We start from the raw sequence: 10,183 nt of genomic DNA, 5'->3' as shown, positions 1-10,183 counted from the left end.
ACATAATAGAAGCAAACACACTTAACCTTCCAAAAGGTAGAAGCAAACCAATGACAAATGCTTAACCACTATAAAGGCAAAAGCAACAAAACCATCAAGAGAAAAAACTAAACATGATGGTTAACCACCATGGACATAAGTTAGAGTTCAAGATTTGAAATATGAGTAAAAAACTTGACCTAAGAGGACTGGACCAGTATTGGAAATATTGCAATTAGGAAGGTTTTTATAAAGAAAGAATGAGACCCAAGAGAGTGAGAAAACAAGACCGGGAAATGTTTTAAACAAGACTTGGAGGTTGTTTTGTTTGTAATATGAACACCAAAGACTCTCTTGATGAATGGAGGGGTGATTGAACATTTGTAGTTTAGTATTTTTCTATTCTTCTTCGCTTATTTGACCTCTCTTTGACTCCTATTTTCCCACCTTAACTCGGTTTTTGGTCTTAGGCAAATGATTGATCTCAATTGATAATTGTGGCTTATTTTTGGATTTTTGTGCTTACTTGACATATATGTCTTGTGTAGGGCCTATAGGACAATATAGAACCTCAAATGGAGCATATGAGTAGTCCCTGGAAATATAAGAAAAAGATCTTCAATTTTGTAACAAATATGTTTGGGCCAATTCTGCCATTTCATGGGTCAAATTGGGCATGGAAGTCAAAACCTTTGCACTTGAATAATTGGGTTGTGATTTGGGTTTTTCTTTGTGTAATTAGTTTAACTAGGTAGATTAGAGGGGCCTAATCAAGGCCCATCCCTTCCTTTTGAGTAGTAATTGTATATATTAGTGGAATTTAGTTAGTTTGTTACTTCATTTTGTACCCAAAAAAAAATTTAGTTACTTGTTGTGCAAGCTTTAGGATCAAACTTTTTTCTCTCTTTTTCTCTCAGTTGTTCTTCATTCTTCTTCCTCTTTTCAATTTTGTTCTTCCTTTTGCTTGAACAAATTTCATGGATCTTCCATTGATGATGATCATGGAAGGCCAAACACTCAATCAATCCAAGGATCCACTCCAAGCAAGGCTGAATTTGAGTTCTGGTTTAGTATTTCTAATCCATGTGAATGTTCATCTTTTTCTTCAATCCTATTTTGGATTTTCATGATTATGAATATGCTTAGGATTGAAAACAAATTAGTTTAGGAATTTCTTTCCTAATTTTGACTTTAATCACAGATTGCTTAGATGATATTTCAACCTAATTTGCGATCTCAATGAATTTAGAGATTGATTCGATTGAAACATTTCTAATGACATTAATTGAACTCTCACAACATGATCATTTTCTGCAGAACTGTGATAATTTATTTGCATTGGTTTGGTGAATTGGATTGATGATTTCGAATCTATTTTACAACCTGTTTGTGCAATTTGGTTTGTGTTATGCAACTAAACTCTATTTCATTTTAGATTTCGCATTTATGTTCTGTGTTTTTGCATTTCTATCCAGTGCCTACCAACTATTCGGTGAAATTCCCCTTGTTTATAAGTGAATTAAAGTAGGAACCAAATTGAATCGTATCACTGAGTCGACCTAGGTTAATCTTGTATTGCAGAATTTCCTAGTTTTATATGTTTTGAATCAATTCGGCAGTCATTATCAAGGAGACAACAATGGTGAATAGGGTGCATATGCACAAGGGAGCAGAGGCAACTGTAGTAAAAAAAAAAGGAACTACTCACTGCGACTGCCATTAGGGCTTAGGACAACTTGCACATATAAGAACACCAAAGAAGTAAAAAATATATTTAAGTGTAACATGCACAGGACCAGAAGCGCTTTTGAAAAGTGATAGAGGAGCCAAATGATAGAAAAATACTCAATTAAGTGGGTGAAAAGGTGAGTAACCCTTAAATGCGGAGTGGGAGTGTCAAAGAGCAGGAAATTTTGCTCGCACACATAAGAACATGTGTATCCTTCTCCAATGATGGAGTTTGCATCATTGAAAAAAGATCGAGGTAGTTTGTCCTTAGTGTCGGTGTCACAACCTAAATTGACGTTGGTTGTCAAGACTATTAGGTACTGACGCTTGACTTATGACTTGACAGTAATGACTTTTATAAGGCCCACAATTAGCATTTTGCATAATAGAAGAAAGTAAAAAAAGATTCCCAAGGAAAGGGTTCCAAATCTCAAACCTATTGCCCAAACAAAAGCAAAATGACAAGGTAATTCCTAAAATTAATGCCAACAATGATCTTCAAGGTGGAATTAGAAGGAATGAATAGCAAGAAGGAACCATGCAAGTGAAAAAAATTGCCAAAAAACAGTCAATATCCAACAATCCATGTGGTGGCTCCGACGGTCAGCATGTTGGTGGTTAACTAGATGGTCAAACTTGCCAGAGAGAGACTGACACAATGGTGGCAGTGTGTGTTGGTGAATCACACTAGAGAGAAGTAGATCTGACAATAAAAGAAAGAGATGACCAGAGAAGGTCGCTTTGATGATGTCGAGATAGAGTGGGTTTTGCTAACAACAATGGGGCGAGTCTGGTGGTGCTTGTAGTGACAACCGCTATAAAGTGAGAGGCAACACACCGAAGAAGAGAAGGCATTGTCGGAAAACACAAAGTCATCGAAAAAGGAGAAGCATATAAGGAAGGCGTAGCCTTTGAGACTTTAGTGTTGGGTCATGCTCGAGATAGCTACCTATATTTAAGGTTCATCAAAAAAGTTGTCGTTGACAATGAGAAATTATGATGGTTAATGATGGACAACAACAAAGTTGATCAAAGATAACAAAGTAGGATTGAACCCGCTCTGATACCATGTTGAAATTATGAACTACATTTTGAAGTGTTATGAGTTTCATATTACATTGTTGAAGTGAAAAATCACTTAGCTGACTTGATATTAAATATATGTGTGTGATTGATTGATTATAAAGAAAGGAAAGAGGGTACAATTAGTGCATTTATTGTCCAATTAAGTACATAGATGATACAATCAAAAACAACTTTATAAAAACTCGCAAAAGATAATAAAAGTTGAACAATAATAAAGTTTAATTAACACATCGTTAGTATAAAAATTTGATTAAATTGTAATTTTTGATCTTTCTTTAATTCTAATGTGCAATTTTGATTCCTCTTTCTTTTTCAACGAATTTAGTCTTGACATTTTAAAAAATTTATACTTTTGGTCTAATTCATATATTATTTACTTATTTATTTATTTTAATTAATGAAATCATTTCTTCATGGCACCTTAAAAGAATTTGTTAGATATGAGATTCAATTGAATCAAAATAAAAAAAAGTAAAAATACATAAAATTTACAATTGAATTAAAATTGAAATTTTATAAAACGTGGAGATTAAAATTGCTAAAAAAAATTAGACGGAGCAATATTTCGAATAAAAAAAATTAAAAAGGAACTAAAATTATAATTTCACCTAATAAGAATAATAATGCAAAAATAGAGCAGGAAAATAAAAGGAAAGGCTTCGTCATCCCATTCTTTTTTTTCTCCTCCACTGAAATACTAATCTGTCTTTTTAACTTGATGACCCAAATCGTATTTTTCTTATAAAATTTACAAATGCTGATAGAGAGGGAACCATTTCTAGATATCATTGACTTTGCTTACGCTAGCTTTCCTCAGTTACGTCTCCCGTACACTGTTATTCCTTCCTCTTTAAGGTTCTTGAAAATTACATCATCTTGGACCTTTTTTTTTTATAAATAGGGAGGCGTTAGAATGATACGATAACTGCCAAAGGGTCAAATTTTCTGATGAAGTCCCCAAAATCTCGGAATCTTGGAATTACATCCTCTGTTGTGAAAATTACTAGTTAGTGATAATTTTCGTCCATTAGCGTACTCCACTGTGGTCTCCACGCATGCTTACTAACTTCAAAAAGCATCAAAGGTTGAAATCACTTGCTTAATTTTTCCTTGAATCTTGGTTACTTCGGTATTAGAATATTATAAACCAAGGAGTATGTAGTAGACCAGGGTAATTGGAAGGGCTATCAACATCCCAAATATAACCCTGAAATTAAATTTTAGATAAAAGGGTCAATTTGAAAGTATATAATAAAAAAATGTCATTTTTTTCTTCTTTATGGAAACGAGAATGCCATATGAAGAAAATAAAGAGAGATTTGACTGCTTACGCTGTACTAAGAATGGCTGGATGGACATTGTACTCCTTAGCAAACACAAACGGAACAATTCCTTGAGGAAGTGCAGCCTATCGCAACCACAACATTTCCAAAAGTTAACAACCTTTATTGTCATTATATTTTGCCAATAAGGATAATATATGCTTTAGGCACCGACGAAAGCAAAATGAAAAACTAGACCATATATCATCTCTATCAATGGAAGAAAAAAAATGAATGTCTTTTGATTGTCATTTTCACCCCATTCCTAAATATTTTGGTAATTAATAGGAATCTAGCGGTTATGATAATTAAAGAAATAGTTGAAACACCAAAGAGGGATATTGAATTAACTAGTATCCAACATCCGTATCATGGTTTTTAAACTAAGGCCAACAACTGTGCGTGAATTGTGATATTAATTATTTTTTATTAGGTCTCGAATATTAAATTTCCACAATTTTATAACTGACTTAAACCCTGATGTCTTTAACTAACTATTACAAATATAATTTTTAATAATATTTTAATTTTTTATTTAGAGTTTAATAAAAATATTATTAAAATTTTTTTAGAACATTAAAAAAATATCACAAAATTATGAATAAATGTGATTATATATTTTTATAATATTTATCAAATATTGTATATAATAAATGTGATTATATATTTTTATAATATTTATCAAATATTGTATATAATTCATGTTGTTAAAGTTTTTTTTTATATTTTTAAATTTTAGCAAGATAGATTATATAAAATATTTGACAAAATGTTAGCAAAAATGTATTAGTAATATTTAATTATAATTTGATAATATTTTTTTAATTTGACAATATTTTTTTAATGTGATTAAAATTTTTTAGTAATATTTTTATTAAATATTAAAAAAATAATTTAAAAGTAAGATATGTTGTTGTAGTGATGTAAAGTATTAAATTTGCAGATTTTGTTTCACCTATTTTTTTATGACATAAATGCAAGACAAGAAGTTGAAGTTAATAACCTGAACAATAGCAACGTGTAGGAGGGTGCCACGGAGGCCAACTGCTATGGAAGCTGCAGCCATAACTGCTGGACCAGTGAGGAATCTAATGGCCATGGCAAATGTAGCCACAGAGTTCCCACATGCTATTATCTTGGGTTGAAGTGCCATAAACAGACCTATAATTAAAAATAAAAATCAAACCCAATCTTTCACTTAAAAGCGACATATAAAATAAAGGGCATCATCGATGTTTATATTCCAATAGCATAATTCTTCGAAAAGAAAGAAACCCAAGAAAAAATTAAAAGAAAATATTTATTAGTACTCGGTGATTCGTCTAATGCAACCACCATTGCCTAATTATCCAAAAAAACGGTACCCCTCACCAGAACCGTTGTCCTCCGCAAAGTGACCTAGTTTATAGCCCGGGCCCCACGTGTCGGGTGGCATTATTCCCAACAAGGTGAACACAAGATCACTTTGATTATTACTTGTTGGTAACAAACATCATTAGAGCATGGACGGCTATGAATTGTTTACTACTTGCTTTACCCCAAATCCCATGCCTTCCAATGATTCATAGACACCCATTACTCAACTATGTAGGATTGCACAATTTAATTTACCTTTAGAAGAAACAATAACATGAATTGTATTAATATTTAAGTTTAAGGGTAAAAAATTTGTACAGAATCAATTAATTATAAATCATTTAGGTGTGACTTTTGAAATAATTATTATAAAAATTAATAAATTTATCATAATAATAATTTATAATTGAATAATAATATAACAACCTATTAATATATTCTATTAATGTAATATTTATATTTTTATCCATTACTATAATTTGGGTCAGAAATAAATAAATAGATAATTAAACACATGCATTTTATTTTCTTAGTATAAGGAAATCCACATTTACACTAACAATTGGAGCCAATAAAATAATGATCTATGGGAAAGAGGGAAGCGAAATTGTTTTTGGATAAAAGAATGAAATTATTTCGCGAGAGTATGAATTTGGAGAATGGATTTGCGACCAGTCACCTAAGCTGAACATAGCCATTCCAAGACCGGCATCAGACAGTATGGAAATTGATTTCTCTATTATTTTGGGCATATGCACGTGCCACCTGTACGTCATCATTAACCATGAACAACACCATGTGTCAATAACCATTAATAATTAACATTACTCCAATAACCTAAAAAAGTGAGAGAGAGAAAAAAAAACCTAGCCATATGGCTGATTTTGCCGTTGTTATAGTCAATTTTTTTCAAACGTTATTATTGACTTTGATTTACCTACCTGAATGCAACGAGGGACCATACTACACCAATTAGGCTAGAGTATGTGTTGGGATTGCGGATAAGCTTTCTCCACACCATGATGAGTATGAGACGAGTCATGACATTTGCCGGAGGCATGTGTTTTCCGGCGGAAGCCTCGCCGGCTACGGTGGCTTTTGGTTGGAGCTCCACCGTGGAGCTTGAGCCCAACTTGTTAAGCCCATTGTTGAGCCCTTCTTTTTCTTCCCCAACTTGTTCTTCGCCATTCACCGGAAACTTGAAGTCTTCCACACCAAGTACTGCCTCCAAACCACCTTCAATTTAAACCAATCATTACACAATCAAAACACCAAACCAATCTTCTCATCATATAAACAAAAATTGACCTCAAATCTCATCATTATCATTACACCAACTAAAATTTAAAAAATAAAGACTACAACTACAGCTAAAAAAACAAAATTTTAAATTATAATTAAAGTCACACCTTTAATTATAAGAAAATGTTAAACATCACTATGATTACAATTAATTCAAACAAAACTTAAAACCTACATTTCCTTTATATGAACAGAAATAAACTCAAATTTCTGAAACAAAATTTTGAATTCAAACTTGATACAAAGTTAATATTTCACACCATCCAAAAATAAAATAAAATAAATGTAGTTCTTAAGTTTTTTTTAATATTTCTTTTTTAAAATCAGAATTAAAGTTTCATTTTAATATATACTGATATTTAATGCAAATTTTTATTAAATAAATTTAATTAAATTTCAGTTTAATTAAAAAAATTAAAAAATATCCAACAAACTGTAAATAAATTTTATCAATTATGATGTTGCAATTAGAATTAGAGTAAGATAGAACAATCTAAACTTGAAAAGGAAATAAGGAAGTTTAGTGAGTACCTTTGTTGTTGGCTTCACCATTTCGTAAGTGTGCATTATTATCAGCCACCAACATCCTAATCTCTTTAGCACCCTGGTCAGGTTGTTCGGAGGTTCCGAGGTCTGTGCTGCTAAAGACGTTGAGTCCGGCATTCTCCGACATCGGGGAGGCACTGGAGCTCCACACAAACATGTGGAGCTCCTTCGCATCGTGGGCACCCTTCGCCGGAGCCTGCGAATTCTGGCTCTGGCTCTGGTTCGGATTCTGATTCTGACTTTGATTCTTCAAGTTTTTAGTAGCGGAGGAAAAATCCGGGTTGGGCGGCGGGTACGAAGCTGGCACGGTTTGGGACGGGTAGAACCCGAACCGAGGAGAAGCTACCGTCACCGCCTGAGGCATTGAGGGTTCTTCGAAATTAGAAGGCCTCGGAGTGGGTCCACGCGAGGAGAACAAATCATTGGCCGTGAAATTGGAGTGGCGAGGCTGGTACCCCATCATGGAGAAGAAATCCGCATGGTTAAAGTTTGAGCCACGTGGTGTTGGGTTACGAGACGAGCTGAGGCTGTAAATCTCCGCCCCAGTGAGATTAGAAGGCCTCGGCGTCATCATAAACGACCTACGCGAGGCGTTCGACTTTCTAACGGTGACATGAAGCTTCCCATCGTCACCGACTTCGGCGTCGGTCTCCAAGAAGTCCCTCCCGTCGAGCGAAACGACGTCGGAGTCGACTTTAAACGACACGATGGAGGCAGCGGTTTCAGGGAACTGTTCCATGATTAGGATTTTCGCGGCGCGGTATTCGAATAAGAAGAGCAACAAGGTGTACCATATGATGCACTGAAGGACCACGACCTGAACCATGAGCGAGCCGGAGTAGTCGCCGTACATGGCGATTAGGAGTGGAATTCCCATGACTAAGGTATTGGGAAGGGTTGAGAGGGAGAAGATGGTAATCATCCACTCTAGGGAACCGGTTTTGGTGAGGTTGGTCCAGATGGCAAGGGCGAAGAGCATGATGATCTTCTGGAGGGTGTCGGCGGCGATGAAGCGGAAGTTCATGGCGTAGGGGTTGTTGGTGGAGATGAAGTGGAAGGAGAGGAGCGGCACGGCGAAGATCGCCACGAAGCGGTTTATGCCGGAGCACTGGTCCGGTGAGAAGATCTTCCACCACCGGACCGAGCCGTACGCCAGGATCATCGCCACGTAGAGAGGGACCACTGCGGTCAGGACCGTGTATAGGTCTTTCCACGTTATCATTTTTTGTTCTTCTTTCCTTTTTTTTCAGTTATTCGATCTCACGATAAGATTTTGTTCTCGTTGTTATTTCTTTTTCAATTGGAAAATTTTGGTTGCTCTTCTAGTTTTTTGTACTGTACTACTAGTGCTAATTGGAAAATTTTGGTTGCTCTTCTAGTTTTCTGTACTGTACTACTAGTGCTAGGACACTACTTTCACTCACTTTGTAATTGTTTCAGAGAAGATGTGAATGTGTAGAAGGATGAAGTGAGGGAGTGTCAGAGAAAGCACGAAGAGAGAAAAGTGTGTGGGTTGAATTGACAGAGTAGAAAGCTGTTGTTTGAAGGGAGTATATATAAGGCATGACATGGAGAGGGATTTACGAATATGATAATGTGTATGGATAAGTATTTCTCTTTTTTTTTTTTTAATTTTTGCGTGGAGGGACCACATTGGTGTTATTGAACATGGGTGTGCATGTGTACTTCAAATTTTTGCTTTTAAATTTTGTAAAATTAGGAGTAATGTTTTTAGCTTGGTTTGGGGAAAAGGAGTTAATATTTACATATTTTGGGAGGAGGGGAACCAGGAAAGAGGTGAGATTTCAGAAGTGCGCGCCTTTAAGAAAAATTATTAAGCAGTATAGAATTAGTACGGTTTTTACTATTCTTTTTATGATATACTATTCAAAAGATGGCACACATGTTTACATTTAGAAATTACCTATTGGATGTAAGTTTATTTTAAAAGATGTAATTATTGTTGGAAGTTAAAATAAAATATTATAATGATTTATAATAGTTGTGGATTAAGATGCTCATAAGAAAATGACATTGAATGATATTATTTCATTGGCGGATCTATATATAATTTAGGGCATGCAAATGCATCAATGAATGACATGTTTAAATAATCAAGAGTTCTAATTATTATGAACTATTCCTAATCCATCACAATGCTAACACAGATTAGAATTGTTATGGAACTCTTTCTCTGGTCACAATTTAATAACAAATAAAATTTAAAGAGATCAAGAGGATATGTTACAAGTAAATCGAGAGAACAACAGGAATGTATGAACTCCACAAATTTTTATAATAAGCATCATACGTTCCACAAGGGCTAGAAACACACTGCCATGTTTGCATTCCTAATTGAGAAATATATATGCAAACGGCAATTGGATATCGGTAATAGATTGAATTGTGACCTTGGCTATTATCAAAGTAAGTTAACGCATAACCAAAAAAAACACCTTGGCTATTATCTTCCCTTTCCTGATGCAAAGCACTTGGTGTCTGTAAACCAACCGCAATCAATAAGCAACACAAATATTAATGATGTTATTCATTAAAGGGGGAAAATATCAATCAAAGAGAAACTTTTCTCTTCACATGTGGGGTTCTATTCACATGGTTAGGGATAAAAACCTCTACATATAGTTAAAGAGGATCCAAATTACTTGTTCCTTGTGTTACACACATTGTGGATAGATATAATTTATCCAAATAATTTATTTTAGATATAACCGATTAAGTAATCAACAGGATGATATCTCAATTATTACTTCTGCAACTTCATTGACAAGCGGCGCATGACGAGGAATTAAACATTTGTATTTAATACACTATTCAAAATTGCAAACTATTGAGATGGAAGCTTA

The 10,183-nt window shown here is 34.3% G+C and overlaps 1 protein-coding gene across 1 annotated transcript; it reads right to left on the bottom strand.

Moving 5' to 3' along the window:
* Positions 1-3,438: 3,438 nt before the first annotated feature.
* LOC114404480 (auxin efflux carrier component 4-like) lies at positions 3,439-8,851 on the bottom strand. The gene is made up of 6 exons (XM_028367411.1): positions 7,305-8,851; positions 6,413-6,707; positions 6,151-6,236; positions 5,119-5,276; positions 4,125-4,201; positions 3,439-4,000 (listed from the first exon to the last, which is right to left on the bottom strand). The coding sequence occupies exons 1-6, from the start codon at positions 8,539-8,541 to the stop codon at positions 3,934-3,936; spliced, it is 1,920 nt and encodes a 639-aa protein (XP_028223212.1). The 5' UTR covers positions 8,542-8,851; the 3' UTR covers positions 3,439-3,933.
* Between the last annotated feature and the right edge of the window lie 1,332 nt (positions 8,852-10,183).

This window comes from Glycine soja, unplaced genomic scaffold (genome assembly GCF_004193775.1).
Source record: "Glycine soja cultivar W05 unplaced genomic scaffold, ASM419377v2 tig00104187_1_pilon_1_108199, whole genome shotgun sequence".
NCBI classification, from domain to species: Eukaryota; Viridiplantae; Streptophyta; class Magnoliopsida; order Fabales; family Fabaceae; genus Glycine; species Glycine soja.
The sequence above is the reverse complement of the archived record's forward strand: the minus strand, read 5'-3'. Positions and strand labels throughout refer to the sequence as shown.

What these genes read in the sequence shown, in the direction of transcription:
- LOC114404480 (XM_028367411.1), bottom strand. Translation starts at nt 8,541, where the DNA reads ATGATAACGTGGAAAGACCTATACACGGTCCTGACCGCAGTGGTCCCT. An exon ending in AATGGCTATGTTCAGCTTAG is followed by an intron (nt 5,277 to 6,150) that starts GTGACTGGTCGC and finishes TTTTAATTATAG; the next exon opens with GTCTGTTTATGGCACTTCAA. An exon ending in TACACGTTGCTATTGTTCAG is followed by an intron (nt 4,202 to 5,118) that starts GTTATTAACTTC and finishes TGGTTGCGATAG; the next exon opens with GCTGCACTTCCTCAAGGAAT.